This window comes from Anarhichas minor, unplaced genomic scaffold, assembly GCF_050575085.1.
Source record: "Anarhichas minor isolate MPS153535 unplaced genomic scaffold, ASM5057508v1 ptg000027l, whole genome shotgun sequence".
NCBI classification, from domain to species: Eukaryota; Metazoa; Chordata; class Actinopteri; order Perciformes; family Anarhichadidae; genus Anarhichas; species Anarhichas minor.
The window spans coordinates 20,949,977-20,972,136 of NW_027466473.1; the positions used below are offsets into that span (position 1 = coordinate 20,949,977).

The 22,160-nt window shown below is 41.0% G+C and overlaps 3 protein-coding genes across 4 annotated transcripts in view; 1 reads left to right on the top strand and 2 right to left on the bottom strand.

Annotated features, from left to right (window-relative positions):
* Positions 1-135: 135 nt before the first annotated feature.
* nop16 (NOP16 nucleolar protein homolog (yeast)) lies at positions 136-5,053 on the bottom strand. Its single transcript, XM_076102188.1, has 5 exons — positions 4,849-5,053; positions 3,775-3,883; positions 2,862-2,928; positions 2,259-2,365; positions 136-479 (listed from the first exon to the last, which is right to left on the bottom strand). Exons 1-5 carry the CDS (start codon positions 4,953-4,955, stop codon positions 336-338), a joined length of 534 nt encoding a protein of 177 aa, XP_075958303.1. The 5' UTR covers positions 4,956-5,053; the 3' UTR covers positions 136-335.
* A 779-nt stretch (positions 5,054-5,832) lies between these two features.
* On the bottom strand, positions 5,833-10,645 carry LOC142960453 (15-hydroxyprostaglandin dehydrogenase [NAD(+)]). The gene is made up of 7 exons (XM_076102293.1): positions 10,466-10,645; positions 10,088-10,211; positions 8,858-8,964; positions 8,460-8,556; positions 7,593-7,669; positions 7,101-7,258; positions 5,833-6,456 (listed from the first exon to the last, which is right to left on the bottom strand). Exons 1-7 carry the CDS (start codon positions 10,562-10,564, stop codon positions 6,336-6,338), a joined length of 783 nt encoding a protein of 260 aa, XP_075958408.1. The 5' UTR covers positions 10,565-10,645; the 3' UTR covers positions 5,833-6,335.
* Positions 10,646-18,782: 8,137 nt separating this feature from the next.
* larp1 (La ribonucleoprotein 1, translational regulator) overlaps positions 18,783-22,160 on the top strand; it is a 40,590-nt gene continuing 37,212 nt past the window's right edge. The window contains exon 1 of one of the 2 annotated variants that reach the window (XM_076102063.1): positions 18,783-19,486. In XM_076102063.1, the coding sequence (XP_075958178.1) occupies positions 19,093-19,486 (394 nt within the window). In that variant the 5' untranslated portion in view covers positions 18,783-19,092. The remainder of the gene's footprint in view (positions 19,487-22,160) is intronic. The other variant, XM_076102064.1, reaches the window with a different exon arrangement.

The following is a 22,160-nucleotide window of genomic DNA, read 5'->3' on the forward strand; positions in this document are numbered from 1 at the left end:
GCTGCAGAGAGACTCCTTTCAGACATCAACGCGCTCGTGCTTTAACTGGAGATCAAGGAAACACGGAGAAGATGACAAACATCTGAGAGTCCTCCAGTGTGAATGCACTGATACATAAAAAAAACATCTGCAAAATGAGCTTCAAGGTATTTAAATGACTGTCACACAAACACACACCTGGAAACAATATGGGGAATAATTAAAACAGGAAATCTTTACAGCGAGGACAGTAACAGAAAGGTCCTGAAGTCTTGCGGTCCTCACACTGGACTTCTGTCCTGTTTGTGTCTCCAGAGTGAGATCCGGATACACACGACGACGTATATAAAGTCTCTTTACTGGACTGGCGGCGGTGGAGTGGCCAGCGCCTGGACGAAGGCGTCGTAGTGCTCCTTGTGGCACCGCTGGTACTCGATGACCTTCCTCTTAATCTGTTTGGGTGTGTCCTGGTAGTAGTTCTTCTCGTCCCGGGCCATCGCCTGCAGGGAGAATAAAGAGCTTCAGTTCAAACCGCAGAAAACAGTCCCGTGTTTTAGGTTACTTCCTTGTTGCAAAATGGTAAAATGTTGAGGTGGCATACACTACAGTTATTACTAAAATTATATTATTATAACAAGATTGAAAATCTATAACAACTCTGGCGCCCCAGTGAGGACTGACATTTTCATGATTTTAAGTCATGGGTGGAATATTTTCTATTAAAGGGTATTTTATCACACACACACACACACACACACACACACACACACACACACACACACACACACACACACACACACACACACACACACACACACACACACACACACAGTTATTGACTGATTGAGACTTGGCAGTGAGGACTCCGTCCAATTTAAAGCAGCTGTTGAAAATCCGTCTGAGCGAGGCACTTTTCTGATAAAAAAAAAAATCAATTTTAACTTCTGCTGCTCTGAGTCATAAAAAAACTAAAAACACTGAGCGTGTCCACCTTCAATCTGAAGTATGAGGAAAACTAAAGTCAGCAGCTGTGGAAGGACATCACGCAGCTGAAACCTTGAAACCAGACAGAGGACTTTCATCGTCTCCTCTGCAGCGACTGAGCACCTCCAGGAAAGTACAGAGAAAATGTCCTAGACCTCGGCAGCCAGTCCTCATTTCTCAGAGTGTCCTTAAACGCACCATCGTGCAGCCCAAGTTCAGCCAGTAAATATTGAATCTCAACGCCTTTGGTAAAATATGACCAACATTTTAATCATTAGTTTAATGATTCAAATCTTCTTCAATAACCCTTTAACCTGTGTTTTCAGTTCATGGAAGTTAATTGTAACATTTATTTGCCGAGACGGTGACGGCCAAAATGCCAAACTCAAAGCCCACTTTCTTTTAAATACAGTCTATGGTTCAAGCTAACTTTGTCTTGGTAATGACATGTGAGGTTCATTTATTTCTTCAGCTGAGTCAATCCCTCACTCATATATTGTGCCGTTTCTTTTCGGAATAATTCAACAATTTGGTAAACATCTTTTCTTGCGGGGAGTAAAATTAGAAGATCTTTCGTCAGCTAGCCGTGCTCTGACTAAAGATAAAACAGAACTCCAGGAAGAGCCCGGCACAGAAACCTCCAGGTTTTAACACAAATGAATTACACCGTGTTGATTGACAAGCTTTAGACGAGCTGGTAGGGAAAGTTTGTTACACACAGAGTCAGGCTAGCCGTTTCCAGCCTCTGTGCTACGCTACGCTAACTGCTGCTGGCTTTATCATGGTCATGACTCGGTCTGTCATGACCATACATTTTAGTTTACGATTAAATTGTCCCTAGTTGCTATTTGGTTGTCGTTTTCCGTTCATTTTTCACAACTGGAGCATAACTTCCCCCCAAGCTGTCAAACAGGAGAGACGCTATAAATCAAAGAGACCCGTTATCGGCGGCTCTTCTTCATCGGCTTTCTGTGTAAAATAAAGTGGAACGAGCTGCGAGAGAAGAATCTGTCCAACGGCGTCTAAGACCTGGACAGCCAGCTCTCTGACTTGTGCTCCGGTACACTTAGTTTAGTTGTCTAATTCACTTTCTATTCTATTTTAGTTTTTGGAGAGAAGCCTGAGGCGGATGACCAGGGACTAATAATAAATGTCTCTTAAAACGTGTATGCAAGCAGTAACAAAGGAGTGTGGGAGTCCCACTGTTTATAATAGTTTGACATAACAGAAACACTGCGCTAAATTGTGCAGAACCATCATGAGGGACGCGTTCAGGCCTCGGTTGGCGCTCTCACCTTGAAGTCGTCCCCGTGCTCTCGCATCATGTACTGAGCGTACTCCATCAGGTCGGAGGACAGCGTCTTGGAGTCTTTCTCTGGACGGTCGGCCTCCTCCTGCAGCTCTGAGCCGCACAAACATAAAAGACATCTCAGAAACATTCATATTTCTTCTATCTTGTTTGTTTGCATTTAAGGATTCATCTTTTTCATTTCGGTGCGACGACAAGGAGCATAAAAATATATTCTAAAACTCAATGAAAATATGCAAATCATCTCTGTCAGTCTTCATAAAAAGAAATGGAAATAAAAGCACCGGCGGCGTTACGGGAGGAATGAAAGTCATTCTGAGCTGAAATCCAGAGCAGCTGCTGCTGAAGGCCGACTCCTCAGAGCCTCAATACCACCGAGCAGAACGACAAAAACAAAGATGGTGGAAGTGAAGCTCTGCTTGCTTTCAAATTGGTCTAATTAGGGTGAAATCATAGCGAGCGTCTTTTTGGAATCTGTATAAAAAGGCCACTAACAAGAGTTCTATCAAAAGATGAATCTCTAAAGCACAACAAAATGAAGGTTCACGTTACTTCACATGGTGAGGTTATTAAAAAGGAAACGACTTACGGTTGACTACGTAGGGCTTCGTCACGATGCCGACCGGAGCTTTAGTCACTTTATCTTCACCGAGGAGCTAAACGTGTGAACAAAAGACATGCGTTTGGATTCTGGGTGAACTGAAGAAGACAAACATTCTTCTCCACAGAAAAACAACACAGTTACTGTCCTCGCTCCAGAGCCCACGGGAGGCCAACATGTAGACGTTATGGGCCGCTCGCAGTCTTCAGTAAACTAAATGAAGCGCTGCTTCGAAGGACAACATTTAATTCAATTAACCGTACGGTGAAACTGTCCCACAAAACAAATGATAAGAGCACCATATTCTCCAAGCGCCAGAAACACGTTATCCATTTCAAATAATAGATTTAATGACTTTTAACTGGAGTGATCTATTTCAATTTAATCCTCGTCACCAACACTCGGTCGCTCCCTTCTGGCACAAATGAAAACTACACAACATGAACAGATGTTTTAAAATCTTGACCAGTAAAAAAGAGTCTTCCTGCATTCACTAATTAAATGCTTAAGTCATTTTATTAATATGATTGTACATAAACACCAGTTCAAACCAGTGTAGCTGCTCCAACAGCCGTGTCTGTCCAAAATGTCCTCACTTCATCATTTTATAGACATTTGTGTGGAATTATCATAATTAGCAGCCGTGACACTCTTCACATTTATTCGACATCGCATTAAAAACGACGTCTATGAGGAGAGGATGTCTCAATTTGTCTCGACTCCTCTGTCCTCGTCTCCTCCACTCTCGTGGGCGGGACTTAGATAATGTAAAATACAATGAATTATTGAGCGAGGGCGATCGTTTTAAGCATCAGTCATCAATAGAGAAACTGCTTTCGGGTGATGTTGCACAGCCCCATTCTGAAGTCTTTGTCCCATTTAGAGGAATCACGTTACTTACGCTCTTTTTCGCTATTGGCAGCGTGCGGTTTGGATCAAAAGCCAGACCCATCTCCTGCAGGTTCCTGGTCGTGGACTTATTGTCGTCCCACGCGTTTCTGATCTGTGTACTGAGTGAGAGGAAAGTTTAGACGCACGATGAAACTAAAAACAACACAACAGTGCTTCTGCAGGAACCGGCCGAAACAAATGTATTATATATATTTATCTCATAATCGGAGCAAACTAAAGGTTCAGCCCAATGAGAAGCATCGACTATCTTTCCAGTGAAAACTGTGTTTGTTTGCATACAATTTACAATTCTTGGTATATTCAGACTATTGTTAAGTACAGAACTGTGATAATATAGGCATTTTAAATTGGGTGAAGAATATAATATTCTATATATTCGTAATCAAATACCCAGTCCCCCTAAAATCTCTTAATCTGAAACTTTAAATCAATTATTGGTAGCAATGAAAAGACAAAGACCTGCCAAAATAAGACATAAATAATATTAATAAACCCCTTCATTAATCATTAATGTGAGGGCAGACTGAGTAGTTGAGCCACATTCTGGGCTTCAATGTGATTTGCTTAAATTAATTATATAATCAATTACAGAAAATATTCATGTTTAAATAAAATATAATTATAAAGAATAAAACTATATCTCAAATGTTTCCAAATTTCAAGATTCGGTCTCGTCTGCACATCTTTGGGTTTAGGTGTGATGGGCCATATTTCACTGTTTTATAAGCTGAGGGGATTAATCGATTAACTGAGAAAATATCTATATTTAATTATTAAAAGTACATACAAGTGTCTAAAAAAACCGTATAATTTATAACAAGCACAGTGAAAGGAGCCATTCTGCATAATGAATACTTTCATTACTTATGTACTCAAGACTTTAAGGAGTATATTTTAGACCATAGTATTCTACTTTAACTTAAGTAGCTAAAGGATATGAATACTACTTACACTACTGTGTAATATAAATACTACAAATATCGGGTCAGGTAAACACTTCTCACGTGGCGTCAACATGCCCCCCTGTTAGCCAACATGAGCTAACGTGCAGTTCCACGCTTACTTTTCTATCCGCGGGTTGTATTTCTTGAAGGTCTGTTTCTTCAACTTCTTCCGGTCTTGGGTGTAGTCGAACTTCTTTCTCTTTCCTGACTTCTTGGCTTTCGGCATGTTGGAGGTTTTGTTCTGTTTTTACTGCACAGCGAGAGATTTGTTGTTGGTGGTTGAGGAAGAAGGCAAAGCGTGGCCGAAACCCCGGATGTACGTATTTGTTTAGTTCCGGTCATGTGACCGGAAGCCTTGTTTGCACTTTGAACCCTTCAGTTCCGAGTTATTTAAAAAACAAAATCCATTTGATAACGGTTTTTTTTGAGAACACAAATGAATATAAATGTACTTTTTTGTATCTCCTCAAGCACTAAGCACTTAGTATTTCAGGTTTTCTGCATTTCTTTTACACACTCTTGTTTATAATTATACAAAGACAAATAAACATAGAAGTTACTAATTGACAGCTAACACGCTGTTCCATCTCTGGTATGATGTGCATGGATTTATAATATAGTTAATATTTTACAAAAATAATTGAAAAGACAGTTTCTCATCAAGATCCTGTACTTGAAATTATTACAAATCCACCAGCTTTTCATTCGCAAATGTTGTGAAAGATTTCGTGTCACTGTCAGAGCCCACGGATGGAAAATTTTAACAACTTTGTCAGATGGCGTGATTGTTGTCTTTAAAGGGAAATTACAGCATGAAAACAATAAAATAATGATGTTGACTGACAAAACATCCTGCAGGTCTCGTTCCTCTACTAAGCTGTCCGGTCTATACGGCCACTAAGCACGGAGTGGTCGCTTCACCCGGGCCATGGCTGTAAGGAAGGCTTTTCTTACGATAAAGTTTATTAATAAACAAAGTAACAGCTTGACCTTAAGGTTTGCGTCTCATCCAGGAGAACATAAATATAATACAGTATGCTTTTTTTCCCCGTTACCCGATTTGTTACACACTGTGGGAAGAAACGTTTCAACAAGCCACATCATTATGAATGAAGGTATTTATTACAAACTAGAATTGCATGATATTACGCGCAGAATGACATGTGATTTTGACATAAAATGAGCAGGAATTGCCCAAAGAACAAATACAGATGTTTTGGGGGACCCTTTTATGATGGACAATTTTTTCAGTTAAATAGTGACGTTATGTAAAAATACAATCTGGATTTTAAATCTGGTCACAGACATTTTTTAAATATTCCACCTCAGATAAGTGTTGAACTAGTGGTGGTCTGCTAAATATTGACATGTTGAAGGACACATTATTGCAGTTGTCATCATAATTCAACATTAATTACACTAACAAAATGAAAACAAAAACCTGTAGACGATGCTAGAAGCCTAAGCTTGGACCTTTCGTGTACATTGTATTGACTACTCACTAAGATATTTCTGCTGTATGAAAAGCACTTGAGGCATTAAGATTTAATTTTGCACATTAAAGCACTGAGAAACATTGCTGCTTTGATCACATGATCCAGTAAAGTTACTTGATGAATGAAGGAAAATTCACGTATTTCTTTTCTTTAGGGGAAACAAAGCAGGCCTCTCCATTCTTTGTCTCATCGGTCACCATCTCCAGAACGGACTCCGCCACATCAGATATGCTGAAATTAAAAAAGGGTAGAGCGAATAGTGTTCACAGTATCAGACATGGTACTGTAAATGTACTTAAACATGGACACAGGGCTGGGCGATATTTCAATATGATAATGTATCGTCTTTCAACGGAACCATATCGGGATATTTCATATTTTATGATACAGAGTTGCAAAGATTAATCAGTTGTCACCTGTAAAATGAATTGCCAACTATTTTGGTGTTCAATTGAATCGGTTTGAGTAACTATTCAAGACAAAAAAAAGGTCAAAATTCTCTGCTTCCAGCTTCTTAAATGTGAATATGTTCTGGTTTCTTTACTCCTCTATGGCAGTAGACTGAATATCTGTGAGTTGTTTAGACACAAGACATTTGAAGACGTCATCTCTGGCTTTGGGAAACACAGTGATTGACTTTTTCTTAATAGTATAATAATAATAATAATAATAATTCGTAATAACTAAATAATCGACAGATTAATAGATAATGCATAATGTATAACACAAGAGAGGTCTAAATAGTATGACATTTTTTTGTTTTTGTACTGAAAGTCTATGTTGCTGCAGAACAAATAGTTAGAAAGATTTAATGGAGCGAATAATGTAGATTTCTTTGTATCACCTTTAACAAAACGACACAAGCAAAGACTTACTTTACAACCCCAAATCGCTCAACCAATTGGTGGGTTTCATCAGCCAAGTGGGAGAATTGCCCCAGGTTGGTTTTAATAGAGCTGTAGAGGTCCGTTTGGACGAAACCTGGGCAAAGGACGTTGACCCGTATACCGTAACCTGATGCGGTGGAGGCGGCCTAGTAAAAAGACACACACACTATTATGCTTGAAATGTTCAGAGACACAATGCATAAAACAAGCACTAAAAGGAGAACACTTCACTCTTTAATCATAGCAATTTGATTATATGCCTATTAAACAGCCAAACCCCAAGTCTGACTATGTCAAACCAGCTGGTGGATATTGACATAAGTTAGCTAGCTTGTGATCCCAAAGCTAGGACCTAAAAGCTATATAGCGTATAAAGTAGAATTTGTCTGTACATGCACTTGAAAAAACAATGCATTAAACTTCTTTTAAGCAGATGTTTTCTTAATCTTCCTGGACTATCTTCTGGAAAACCGTCCTTACCGCCATGGCCCGAGTGAAGCCGACCACTCCGTGCTTAGTGGCCGTATACACAGGACAGCTTGGTAGAGGGCCGAGACCTGCAGGATGCGGGTTATATCAGCCAGCATTAGGGTTAAATCCTGACTCATAAAGGATGCACACAATTCTACCTTGTCTTGTCGTGGTAACAGTGCAAACAATGGCAAAAAGTGCTGACAGCTAACAGTGAATACCTAAAGGGGGAACCGGAAGGTGGGCGCTACACTTTCGCAAACGACGCCGTCAGAAGAGGGGGCGTCGTCAGCTGTAGCCGCCGGAACTTTGATCAACTTATTTTCTGTGACCAGTGTAGCATTAAAGCATGGTGGAATTAACAAGCTAGCTGGCTAAACAGCTGGAAGGTGGCTAGTTAGCAAGCTTGCTAATTCCACCATGCTTTAATGCTACACTGGTTAAAGAAAAGGGGCCGTGCAGCGGGCTGGAGGTTAACAGTCCCTCCGAACTGACAACAATCGCCATTTTATTTTGTGCTCGTCAAATGAGGAATTCTTTGCAAACCATATGATATTATTTTGGCCCCATGAACAAGTAAAGAAGAATATTTTTCTGTTGGGTGCAGATTTATTTTTTAATCTGACTTTTCTTTGCAGGTACCTGCTAAATCCAGTTAATGATAGAGACGGACACATGGCACAGACTGGATGTAAATTGTTGTGAATGTAATGCGTGTCATAACTAGAACTGCCTGTACAACATTGTAATCAAAGCAATCATAGATGCCTTGTTAAGAAATGGCGCTACTATTTTATCTACTTCAGGAACGCAAAGAATGCTGTTTTCTTTTCTTGTAAAAAAAACAACACACATGCAGTGCATTGTGGGTCATACCTGCCAGGGATGCCGTGTTGACGATGACCCCTCCGCGTCCTCCACTCAACTTGCTCATGTGCTCCAGCGCCAGGTAAGTCCCCCTGATGACCCCCATCTACGACACAGAACACTTACTGTTGATTATGGCCTTATAAGGCCTGAATCCAGTTTTTTCTGCTCATGGGTACTTTGGTATTTCCTTTGTGTTTCAAATGCCAAATGTAAAAAGCTGCTACATTTAACTGTTAACTGCTAAAAAAGAGGAAATGTAAATCGGTTTGGCGGATGTGCAAACAGTAATTCATGAAAGACTATAATTAATTATTTTGTGGTGAGGTGTCACCGCCCTTGGGGAAGTGGTGCCACTGGGCAGAATCGCAAACCAGTTGCAGTTTGTTACTCTCTCGACTTCTCACCAGGTTTATGGAGACAGTTTTCTCCCACAACTTCTCATTCACGATGCCGGCGTTGTTGCACAGGATGTCTAGTCCTCCGAAGGTGTCGACGGTTTTCTGAAAGGCCGCTTGAGAGCAGAAAGAGAAACAGTTATTCATTCTCTTTTCAATCTCATTGTCAGGTTGAGCTTTTTACCCCTCCGTTTTTTTCATGGCCTACTTTAGTGTAGCATCCTTCACAGCAGAGCTGCAATGATTAGTCAGCTAATTGATTGACCAGCTCTGTTCAATTCAGGTTATTTGAGACTAATAGTCTCATATCTTTTGCATTTTAATCACTCACGGTCAAGTGTTTTTGTCGTGTACACTAAAAGTGTATGTAACAAAAAAAAACGTATAACATGAAATATAGAATCCAGCACATACATGTACAATAAATTAACTCATAATCTCTGTATAGTTTGAAACAGGTTGCAACCTTGTGTGAGTTCCGCAAAACGTTCATGAGTAAATAGTCATATCAAAAGAGACTTTGAGCTGTTTAAACAAACCCTGGATTTAAACACATCAAGGCCTCTGGGTGTTTGTTTTTTGGTCTCCCTATTGTTGACAATTTAAAGTCTCAGGAAATAAATTTGCCTCACACCTTTAACTATAATTAATGTAAGCGTATACGTCAAGCTCATCTGGTTCTCGACATTAAATGCCCTCTGACATCTCGAAACATCACACAACTGCAACTCAGCTTCATGCATTCCTAGGCTTGTTTATTTAGATAAGAGACGTTCCAGCTGTTTTCCTCTCTTCAGCATGTGTGTGTCTGTGTGTCTGTGTGTCTGTGTGTGTGTGTGTGTGTGTGCGTGTGTGTCTGTGTGTCTGTGTGTCTGTGTGTGTGTGTGTGTGTGTGTGTGTGTCTGTGTGTCTGTGTGTCTGTGTGTGTGTGTGTGTGTGTGTGTGTGTGTGTGCGTGTGTGTCTGTCTGTGTGTGTGTGTGTGTGTGTGTGTGTGTGTGTGTGTGTGTGTCTGTGTGTCTGTGTGTGTGTGTGTGTGTGTGTGTGTGTGTGCGTGTGTGTCTGTGTGTCTGTGTGTCTGTGTGTCTGTGTGTGTGTGTGTGTGTGTGTGTGTGTCTGTGTGTCTGTGTGTCTGTGTGTGTGTGTGTGTGTGTGTGTGTGTGTGTGTGTGCGTGTGTGTCTGTCTGTGTGTGTGTGTGTGTGTGTGTGTGTGTGTGTGTGTGCGTGTGTGTTTGCGTTACCTTTTATCTGCTCCTCTGATTCCACATCACAGTTTAGGAACAAAGTTCTCTCTTGTCCATATTGTTTGCCGAGGACTTCTACTAAACTCTTTCCTGCAGCTTCGTTCACATCCAGGAGGGCTACCTGTACAATTTCAATAAAGAATAAAGCATATTGCGGAACTAGTTGATGAAAAACTTTATATTTGAAGATGCACTTACATTGAAAGCAAGTTGAAATATTACTGACTCATAGGCAGTTTTTTGTTTGTTTGTTTTTTTACTATTGAAGATAAATTTAAATGAAAAGATGAGAAACCACTTGTGATAGGCTACCCTGCCACTTCCTCTTCTGCATGCATGTTATATGCTGGTAGTACCCACACAAACAAGCTTTACCTTGGCGCCGTTTTTCAGGAGTATCTCCGTTATTGCTCTTCCGATCCCCAACGCTGCTCCAGTCACCACCGCGCATTTACCTTCCAGTGCCATTTCCATCTGTTCGGGAGCAGAAGACTGGAGAGCTGAAAGAGATCCCTGCAAAGATATCCACACGCAAAGAGTGGGTGCGCTTAAAGTGACACCGCCCATCTACTGGAGAAGCATACTCCTCCGTGTCTGAACACGTGAACAATGCCCACATTGGCACGTGACTTGTGTGAGTTCAGCTCACAGAAACGACACGACGCCAACTTTCCGTTTAATAACGTGGCGATTTAATACGTTTTTACTGTGACATTACATGTCGGTGTACGCTATGAAGTGACTGAATGCATGTTGTGCTTCGGTGAGACACGTTGTTCAATTCGGCACATGTTGATACTTCCATTAAAAATCTAACTTTTATCGACAAAACTCAACGAAACTCCTCTGGAGCAGCGCTAAACAAGTACTAAAGTTTGAATGTGCAATCCTAAGAGCTTGTTAGTGTATTACATGCATAACGAATTGTATCCTTGTATCTCTGGAAAACCACTTACTTACAATTCCAATGTGTTGTATCTCTGTTTATATAAAAGGCAGCATAAAACTGCCACATCTATAAATGGAGCTTGGGGTGACGAGAGACTCAAACACGTTGTACACGTGGCCACTAGATGGAGGCACAGTGCTGTGTGACTTGATGGCTTCATCGAGATATCTTTAAATCAATATTAATGGGACAATTAATAAGATATTGAGAATTCTAGTTCTTCCTGATTTTGCTGTTGTTGTTTGTTTTTTTCCACCCCACAACTAATTTGTGTGTGTTTACATCCATGAAGCAGGGCTAGGGTTTGCACTCGTCCTGGCTATTTCTAAGGGATGCTTTCTTTCTTGGGAGTGAGTTTAACCAGCAGCACTATCAGCTAGTTTCAGGGTTGGCACACCCCGTCCTGATAGCCCCCAATATACTGGTGTTTCATACCGGTTTTACTCAGATAATGTTGGGAGTTGGTTTTTCGTGACTTGAAGTGAGTTGAAGGAGCAGAATAAAGATGAGTTATGGTTAGTTTGGGTCAGACACTTTATGGATGATGATCTTTTTTAAACTATAACATAAATAGCATCTTTTTTTCAAGTTAACGCTTGAAATGATGAAGGCACTTGCTAATGACAAAGTCCATTTCATTACAAAATGAACCAAAAAAATACAACAAGGAAGATATTGGGTGGATAATAATGAAAATAAATATCAAACAAAACTTAAGTCAGACCCTCTAAACTAATCCTTCCTGCGGACGTCTCTGTCAATACACAGTAAATTATATGCAGAGCACATAATGGATGAGTCACTACATTTATAAAAGGTTAACAGCTGTATTAGTCCCGCCCCTCCTTTCCTTATACAGTAGCAGCCTGTGTATTTGGCTTTTTTACCCATCATGATGTGTGTGTGTGTGTTTAGGACACTTGTTGCTTAAAGGGTTTTGTTAAGCATACTTGGCAAGACTATGCACGCTGCTGCAACAGTAGGGCTCACTGTAAGCATATGTGTGAGAGTCTGTCACAACCACGAGAAACGTGTCAAAGAGATAGATAGATAGATATGTACTTTATTCATCCCCAGGGGGAAATTTGTAAAAACTGTTGCAGCAAAAGCGAAAGAAGAGCAGACATCATTTTAGTTCAGAGCTCCGCAGGCCGTGAGGAAGTTCTGTAAATGAATATGACTTTAACAAGAACAACAACTGGCCTGTGTTGCTTATAACAGGAACGCCGGAAATAAATAGATTCATACACTGTGGAAAGTGGAAAGTAGCTTCGAGTACCTCCAAAAGTATGTATTGTATATTGATATGTATTTTATAGTTGTTTGCACTTTGTCTGTTTTATTGTGCACTGACCTCTGTGTACTGTGCCACTAGGTGGAGTGCAGAGTTGCCTCATGACATATTGCCTGAGTCCATTACATCATAGTGTCTCAGATACAGAAAGTTTAAACACATGGACACAAAGAGAGAAGTTCTTTATCTTCTATCTTTTCAACAAAAGTATTTATGTGTTCAATTTGGTACTTTTTGAAATATGATTACATTTTTGATACGATTAGTTCTGGTTGTGTTTTCCCTTTTGGAAGGACATGCTTCTTAAACGTTTTTAAAGCTGTTGCCTCCATGTTGTACCCAGTGATTATATCATCATGCAGTTTTTTTAAACCAATTTTCATTAATTATTACGTAATATGTTGAATATTCATTGTTTTAACTAAATCCTATTTAAATATTTGTTATACTTTTGTCACTGATATTTCTTCCAGTCTTTGGAAAATTCCTGAAAGTCTGATTTATTATTATTATTATTTTTAAACAGACAGAAAGACAGATTATTATATAACAATTGTAATGTTGTGTTAATATTAATATTATTGTTAACTCATTGTTGTTGTTTTTACTTTCGTGCCAATAAAGCCACATTAAATGTTAATTTAATTTAATTTAATTGATAGATGCATGTTCCATTCATTGTTTTAACAAAATCTTACATTGTTTTCAAAATATTTATTCTAGATATTCTATCAGAGGTTTTAGATACACCCTGAAACGGTGTGGGGTCGTGTCTGTGTCTCAGATCAATTACAAATTTGAAACTTTTTGTCAAGTGAAATCCAGCTCCACTACTCTGGTGATGACATTTAGGCACACTATGTAAAAGTACGACATACTGAATGTATTTCAGAGGCACGGATCTAACCGGTAGGAACGGTTATGAAAAAGCGTCTCTGTGAACTCACAGACCGGGGCCCACAAAGGCCCCCCGAGCCCGTCCTGCTTACGGGGCAAATCCACCATTTAACCGCTTTCAACTGTGATTTGCTGACCAGCTGCTGACTTGTGTTTTCATCCTGGTGGCCCTTTGCCATTTCACTGGTGACTACACTGCTAAAGAGCTCCAGAGAGCCGGACAATGCCCAAGAGCTTTACATGTCACCAGTGTCATCGGACGCGAAGAATGGGCCACCGCCATTGAACGAAATATCAGCCCGTTTACAGTGAGGGGCCTCGATGGGGGAGGATGAGCCAGGGTGTGTGTCGACATGTCAATACCTACAGGAGACTGTTGCCGAGACAGAGAAGTGTGGGGTTTTTTTGGAGGTGAGAGGGGCTCATTTCAGTTGCACAAAAACAAACTCTGGTGTGTTTTTCGTGATGAACACACCACACACGAGTGAAGTAACCGGCGCACAGCAGACGGCGTGAGGTCTGTCATCATGCCAAAGACTGTTCTGCTATTGAAGTGCTTCTGCAGATAATAACAGAGGTCAAATGTGTGCTAAAGAGCTAAAAAGTAAACACTCACAAAAGTGTTTTTAATTCAGTAATAAAACATCCACATGTAGCTTATGAATGCAATGCTTGTTGAGCAATCAAACCTCGGATGTCAGAGGCTCTCGCAAGCTCTTAAAAGCACCACAGAGCGCTTTCAAAATGGTTTTGAATGAATTTTGGTTGTTTGAATGAATTTTTTTGTCTTAGAACTTTAACCTTTTCACAGTGTTGTATCAGTTCACCAAAGTTAATGGTAACATTTTGGCACCCAAAAATGTCTCATTCAGCTTTTGGTTGTACTTTGGTTGTCACTTCTGGTCGCTAAAAAAAGATGGTGACGGCCAAAGTACTAAACTCAAGGCTTCAAAATGGCCGTTTACCAACCAATGGGTCACGTCACGGTGACCAAGTCCACTTCTTATATATATATTCTATGATAAAGACAGGAAAAGGGAAAAGGTATAGCGCCCCGAAAGCTCACTAATTATCAAGGTTTGTTGTTTTTATTATTTGTTGAAAAATAGAAGCTTAAAATCGTCACTCTTGAGTTAGATTCTGGACTCTCTTCCTGGAGTCTCTGCTGGTTGACTCCAGGAAGTAACTGCATCACATTGCACAGGACACACACACAGTCTTACATCTTAAACAATTACAATACATTTTACAGATATATGCAGAAACTTAAAGAATATATCGAATCAGTCAGATTGATGCATCAATGAGGAGAACTGATCCAGTATCGCCTCAAGTTAACACGGACATTTAAAGTGTGTGTGTGTGTGTGTGTGTGTGTGTGTGTGTGTGTGTGTGTGTGTGTGTGTGTCCTGGTCTCGTATAGCTGTATGTTGTGTCGATGTTGTTATGAACGGGGACAAACGGTAGCCTGGCGGGGACAAAATAATAGAGAGAGAGAGAGACATAAAGAGAATGATGCAGAACAGAGGGATTAGAAGGGATTGTCACCACTGGTGTGACACTGATGTGTCATGGCTTGTTTTTCCATGTGAGGATCAAAAAACACATAATTGAATGACATTTTTACCATTTCACCGTCAAAACATGACTTCTAAAACTTCAAATTCATGACATAATAATAATAATAATAAGATGACTGCCTGGACTCAAACTTAAAATATCACACACTCCCCAGTAGGCTTTCCTCTTTTGTTTATTTATTTTAAAGAGTAAAGAATCTTTGTTTTTGCTGATCATCTCTGTTGGGTGTGGTTTTCAGGTGCCACAAAGCACTTTTCTGACCACACCCAACCACACCTTGCTGTGTCTGGTCAGAGCTGAAACACAAAAAAGACACCGAAACCTTTTCTGGATTCTGAATGTAAAAATATCTGCTGTTTTAATCTGAGTTTTTGTTTGAAATGGGATGATTCATTTGTAGGTGCGCCTTTAAAAAGTGTTTTTTAATTTAGTGACGTATATGATTTTATTCTAAATGAACTGCTGCCAAACATACACTCATGGATTTGTTTTTGTTTTTGTTTTCCACTTAAATGAAGAACTACAAAACTCAATGAACATTTTAAAACACAAAGAGTGAAATCTACCAGCTTTTATCTGGCACTGATTTCCACACCCGAACATTGTGTTCAGACAGGAACCTGACATTTACACTACTTTGTTTGTTTTTCTCACCTGGAGGACTGGATGTCTGACGGTGATTTGATTAAAAATTGTGAGCCGCAGCCAGAGGCTCTACGGCCGGTCCGGTCTTGTTCTCAGCACACCGTTCAGTTTGGGGGGTTTTATGAGCCGTGAGAGCCTCATGTCATGTGGGACTTTGTGGGTGTCGGTGCTGCTGCGTTTTGCAGAATCTCATATTCAAAGGGGGTTTTGTATTGTGCTGCATTTAAGTTTACCTCTTGGCCTGGACTCAGGACAATGCTGCGATCAGATTGACTCAGAATGTACATTAGGGAACATTTAGGTGATTTTTAGGTGCAAAAACGTCAAGATTTCTGTTTCAAATTGAGCTAAAACGAAAAACTAAAGGCTGTCTTCTACATAAAAAAAAAAATCACGTTTTGAAGGTCTTGTGTTTATCGTGACTCCAAGGAATGAACATTTAGTGAGGCCTTTCTCTGATGATTAAGAGGTCAGCTAAATAATAGCGTGTCATATTTATAGACATTAATATCAGTTGTATGACGGGGGCCCGCCTTATTTCTTCCTGGTCTCATGATTCAGTAGCACAGGTATGAGGAAGAGTTGTGGAAGGCGTGTGTGAGTATGATGGATGTGAATTCATGGGGTCATGAACCGCACAAGACTATCTTACATGTTAAACGTTAAACCCCTTCTTTCTTTATCTACAGTTTCTCTTTTTTATCCTGTACCCATCAACACGCCGATGCTGCACCCTTCATAGTAATGCAGCCACTTACAGTCGGCAGTGAGAAACCACACTCATGTCATGATCCCTGTACTGACTGACAGCATATTTCAGGCTTTAGTCATAAACACTCGAGGAATCCTGCAGGCCGTGTGCAGCAGCTGAAGTCTGTACAGAGAGAGGCTCCCGCGCTGTTTGTCAGCACTTTTTCAACACGACACACTTCATACATTTTTCATATATCACACAGGATGTGGACAGGTTCAATAACGGCGGACTTTGCTGTGCATTGATCCCGAGGTTCTCAAATCTTTTATTTGTGTGCCTTGATGTTTTGCGATATGGTTATGGAAAATCTGGCAAGCTGATTTAAATATATAAAAATGTTGTTATACCTGCACATATATACATTATTGTTGGATAAACTTGGGTCAGTTTTGGACGGTTGGATGTTACTTTCACAAGTAATTTGAAGTGACTTTACGTGCTAAGTTGATTTTACCTGAAAATTTCAGTTGACTTTACTTGGAAAATGTAGTTCTTACGTAAAAAAAATGAAGTCGATTATAGTTGCTTGATCTACATAATCTGATGCAAAACGTTGCCTTCATTTTTTTTAAAGTAACGTTAGATCAAGCAGGATCTTTTTTATCAGTGGAGTGGAGTGAAAGTATAAAGTTGCATAAAATGGAAATACTCAAAGTACAAGTGGGCTGCCTCTAATTGAAGTATAGCCTGAAGTACTGTGTACTTTCTTACATTCTAGCGGTAGAGGCACAGCTAAACACACACACACACACACACACACACACACACACATCCGACTCAAATCCGACTCTGAGTCTTATTATGTAATCCACCACACAGACTAAAAAAAGGGGCCCTTTAATGTTGAGCCACACGTTTGGTGTCACTGAACACAACACATTCTCACACACACACGCAACAGAAATGGCATCAGCACAGACGAACACGTAAACAGTCTGTTGTGATAAAAGTATAAATCTTATTATAAAAGTATTAGGTAAACCAGCGAGAGTGTGAACGCACACGTGCAGCTCCGGTGTGGACACGTGTGCATACCGTGGAGGAACAAACAGTAAAGAGGGGGTTTAGGTGCCTTTTTCCACCACTTTTATTTGCATATTTTAGAGAACAGAGTGACGTGAAATGCGCGAGAGAGCGACGACCAAACGTCAAGTCACCCTGACAGCGTTTCATAAACATGAAAACACAGTAAAAGCCTTGTGTTTTGGGCAGATGTTTAATGAGCTAACGGTGATTTGTGGACGCGTTCAGAGGGCGAGAGCGACGTCATCTTGGGTGCTTCGCGCTGCGTTCAAGTCTATCGGAAAAATCTTATTTGTTGCACAAATACACTATCGATAAGTGAGTTAAGTAAGTAAATGAGGTGAAAGAAAAAATAAATGATATAGGAAATACATGTGCCTGTGTGGTATTGTTAACTATTACTTGTTTTAGTGTTTTCTGTAGTCTACATAGTTATACATGGTTCCTCCCAACATTTACATGCATTAAAAATGGTATAAACAATGAATTCATTTAACTCCAAAGGGTGCTTTTGGAGCACATTTATCTGACAACTTTAGTAATTAAATATCTTACAGATTAAAACATTTAAATAAACAAAAAAAAAACATGATGCATTGTTACTGTTAAGTAAATAAAACAAGCTCCAGCATTAAAAGGCTGCTGCTCAATAATGATAACTTTATATCATTTATAATTTAAACTATTCTTAAAGTGACCATTCTGAGTAACTTAACTTTTGACACTTAAAGTACATTTTGCTGTAAGATTTTGATTTCAGGACTTTAACTGAGTATTTTTACACTGTGAACTCTTCAACAGGAAAGTAACATGAAATGTAACAAACGTGTTACAGTGAAAACTGACACATATGATGAATGTGTGTCACAAGCTTTTAAGGTTTGATATTTATGACTGATTGTGAAGAGTCCTCTGGTCATGTGCTGCACTGATAGGCGTATGTAGACCTTTGTGTATCTACAGAAAAAGATACACGCTTTCAGGACAAAGGAAGTTTTAATGCAATCAAATCACCCATTGAAGACATGACATATATATATATATATATATATATATATATATATATATATAGTTCTAAGCTGGTGAATGTTTAGTTTTGTGGAACCAAAGTTGCTGTGATGTGACATGAAGATGCATGGACAATTTTAAATCTATTTTCTTTGTTCATATATTATATGTTTATATGAATGATATGTGGTAGTAAACATGATAGAAGCTATAAGATATTTTGCTGCAGAACATATGACAAAATTGTGCATTAAAAAGTGAGCATTTTCTCATTTACATCTTCAAATCTAAGTCTGTTGATTCTCTTTCAAACACTAAAATAAACTAGATAAAACATCTAACTTGAGACAAAAATAACTACTCTCCATCCGTCATACATTTAGTGCTAAAAGCACTTTTAAGTTAAAGTGACACTTTGTGACTTCCGAAATCGTGGATTTCGTCGAGGAAGCACTTGAAAGCAGCATCTCGACCTGAAACCAAAGCGCGCTCCCGGCTTTACGTGGCTACTCCCCCATCCGCCCAGTACACCGTACGTGCGCGTACCCCTGTATCGCGTGGTGGGGATCATCCATATTGCTGCTAGTGGTGGAGATACGGTTGTAATCCTGCGAGGCCCTGGGACACGTTTCTTTATTTTGTATACATGTTTTTATTGCCGACTACTCTGCGTCTTAGGCTGGAGATCTTTTTGGTCTAAGGAGCGACAGAGGAGCGGCAGACTCCGCCGGAACAACTTCACATTTCCTTTTGAAATTGAAGGCGAATTCGGGCCCGGAGGAGGGGGGTGGGGGGGGGGGAGAAGAGGGCTGGTAATCCTGAAGGGGGAAGAAAGACGGCGGTGTGTGGAAATGGCCACTCAGGTGGAGGCTCTCATGCCGGGCAACCCGCTGTTGGCGAAGGAGCACGGAGAAGTGATGCCGGAGGAGGACGCACGGAGCGGCGAGGGCGCACGGCGGAGAGGCGAGGACGCACGGGGCGACGACGGTGCCAAGAGCCGGCAGACGGGTGTCGCAAAGCCGGGGAGCGGCGGCAGCAGCCCCAGGCAGCAGGGAGGGACCACCACCGAGGACGCGGAGGAGCGGACCTCCAACGAGGCGACAGAGGAAGAGGATAAGCAAAACGAGGACGGTGTTAAAGGCCGAAAGGAGTTTACTGAAGCTCCCCCGCCCAAGGTGAACCCGTGGACTAGGAAAATGAATGCGGTGGTGACCGTGGTCAGCGTGAATGGACAAGCACACCACGGTTCGTACCCTCCCTTTCATGTTTTTTAAGTGGCTGTCAGTGTTGCGTTTCCAGTGTCTGTCCGTCCAGGTGTGGTCACACGAGATGACCGAGCAGCTGTCACGAGGAGGAGGAGGAAGGGGGTCAGATAGCATTTAATTAATACTAAAAAAGTGCATAAACAAGCCCAGTCTGTGGTCGCCCTCTTGTTGCTCCCTGCGAGCTGGATATATTTGGAGTGAAAGCCCCCTCCTCCTCCTCCTAGTGAAGGCTATTCCTGGAGTTGTGGGGCCATGGGTGTGCACAAGGGATTATTACACCCTTTTTAAATACAAGTGAAAATGCACCAAAATGATCTTTCTAAAAATGCCAAACATACTTGTCACATGACACGGGACAAGTGTCTGCACCCCAACAATATAAACTTTGCTTATGTGTGTCTGTGCTTCTCCAGTTCAACGTGTACTTAAGATGATTGTGCTTGTTCTCTGCACGCTGTGTTGTCGTGCAATGGCTGTAAAGTTGCTGTGATCATGTCATCACACCAGGCAAACATGTGTGCATCCACGTTTTGGTGTATTTTTTTGGGGGGGGGGGGGAGGGTGATGATTTGACCAGTGTCACCGTGCATGCTTGGCTGCAGTGACTTAACTTTTAGGACATGCATGTCCTCATGTTCAGCCTGCTTGATCACCATGTCCTTCCTCTGTGTGTGTGTGTGTGTGTGTGTCGTCTACTTCCACCCAGTCAACGCTTAGCTGACACACTCTCCTCTGTGTTTGCCGAATACTAAAAAGAACCGGTCCTCACTACTGTTTACATGTTTGTTTTTTGGGTTAGGTTTTTCGCCACACATTAGTGAGACATCCGCCCACGTCTCGCATTTCATCAATCACAAGAAGAAGGGGAAAAAAGCCACGAGCTTGGCTGGCTGTGTTAAGTAAGCTAGCTTTAGCCGGCTAACAATAGCACACAGAGTCCTCTTTGGCCTAGTGCGTCGTGTAGCCCTTCCCACTCGCATGTTAGCGTAGCTTCCATGTTGCTACTGTGCATTTACATAAAACAAAGCCAGGCTTTTAAAAGCGACTTTAAAGATCGCTTCTCCACACTGAAAACACGACCCCAAAGGTGAAACATCTGCTCGTTTAATCTCTTTTAAAAAATGAGCAGCCTTGTTGTGGGGTGTCACGTGTTCACTCCACGTGTTCCCCGAGAGAAAGGCATGGGCGCTGCAAGCTAAGCTAACTAGCTAACACTCGACCTAACTGCGCTCGATCCGTGCAAACTCCGCGTGTGGCCGCGCATCGTGTGAGGTTGTCTCGTGTGGGGCAGCCTGTTTTGTGGTTAATAACCGGGCTGTCACGTCGTGTATCTGTTGTCAGCGCGAAAAAAAAACCGGCTAATGTCTGCTTGCCCACCCAGCTAGCGATGGTTAGCATGAGAGCTAACAGGCTGAGGTAGACTAGAGTCATCATGGCTTCTGCATGATGTCACTGGTTTAGGCGAAAATATATATATATATATATATATATATATATATATATATATATATATATATATATATATACATACATACATACATACATGGGTGTTCTACAATAAAAGTCATGTTATCAAATAAGCTAATCGATTGTGTGGAGTGGTTATTGGTGATGCTCGTGGACACAGCTCCATTATCTGCTATGAAGTAGGGCAACGTGGTTTCTTGTCTCTCAGCCGTGTGTGTGTGTGTGCGCTTTGGATTCCTGGGCCAGTGTGCTTTGCAGTTGCACGGTCAGGTCATACTGAATCTGTCAGCGATTTGTATTGTCATTTCGTTTGACCAGCCGGCTTGTTTGTGCCGCCTGTTACTGATGTAGACTTTAGAATTCAGGGTACAGCCTGCACCCTGAATTCTAGCCGTGCGTGGGTTGGGGTGGATGTGCTCCAAAAGCTGTCACATCAGCAAGTAAGCCGGGCTGGGAGCCAGAGGTTGAGATAACCGGACTGTAGTGTCCCCTTTTATGTTGGATTCAAAGACTAACATCGGCTAGTTGCTGATTGTAAGTTGGATTGATGACATAGTTGGCTCCTTCTCAGGTTAAATTTGTATAATTTGTGGAGACGCAAAGTAAAACTTTACATTTCACAGGACAAAAAAAAGCAAATATGTGTGTCTGTATTGTGAAATTGAGCTCTTAGTGTCAAATGTGGCAAATGTTTATTTTACGAAGACGGTGGCAGTTTCCTGGCAAAGTTATCGTCCTAGAAGTCGTGTCTCTTGAACAGGTAGACTGCTCTCTAATCTGCAGTGTGTACTCAGTGTGTCCTTCAACAAGACCCTGAACTCGTGTCCAGGATAAGAACACCAGCTGAATGGCTGGAAACGTATTTCCACGGCCCGGGCAGCTCGCTTTAGGATCACAGTGGGAGTGATCCTAAATGGATTTTGGATTTCGAATAAGCAGTGCCTCAGATATCCTACTACAGACTGGTGTTACTGTTGGTTTGGGGGGGAAATAACGCTTTCATGTGTTGTTATAGTCTCTTCAGAGGTGACTTAATATTTTGCTATTGGATTGCTGAACTTTCACCTTTGTGAAGTTCTTTTTTCCCCGAAGATAAATTGGAATAAATTGACAGCAATATCATAAAACCTGTAGTACATCAACTCATCACCTTCTCACCAAGTAATCAAATGATTTTGGTGACATGA

Bases quoted from the DNA above. Each gene is read 5' to 3' on its own strand.
- LOC142960453 (XM_076102293.1), bottom strand. From the start codon at position 10,564: ATGGAAATGGCACTGGAAGGTAAATGCGCGGTGGTGACTGGAGCAGCG. The intron at 8,965-10,087 runs GTAACGCAAACA...TCTGCTCTCAAG, and splicing joins ATCAGAGGAGCAGATAAAAG to CGGCCTTTCAGAAAACCGTC. The intron at 7,670-8,459 runs GTATGACCCACA...CGCATCCTGCAG, and splicing joins CAACACGGCATCCCTGGCAG to GTCTCGGCCCTCTACCAAGC.
- nop16 (XM_076102188.1), bottom strand. From the start codon at position 4,955: ATGCCGAAAGCCAAGAAGTCAGGAAAGAGAAAGAAGTTCGACTACACC. The intron at 3,884-4,848 runs GTAAGCGTGGAA...CCTCTCACTCAG, and splicing joins TACAACCCGCGGATAGAAAA to TACACAGATCAGAAACGCGT. The intron at 480-2,258 runs GTGAGAGCGCCA...TTCTCCCTGCAG, and splicing joins AGCACGGGGACGACTTCAAG to GCGATGGCCCGGGACGAGAA.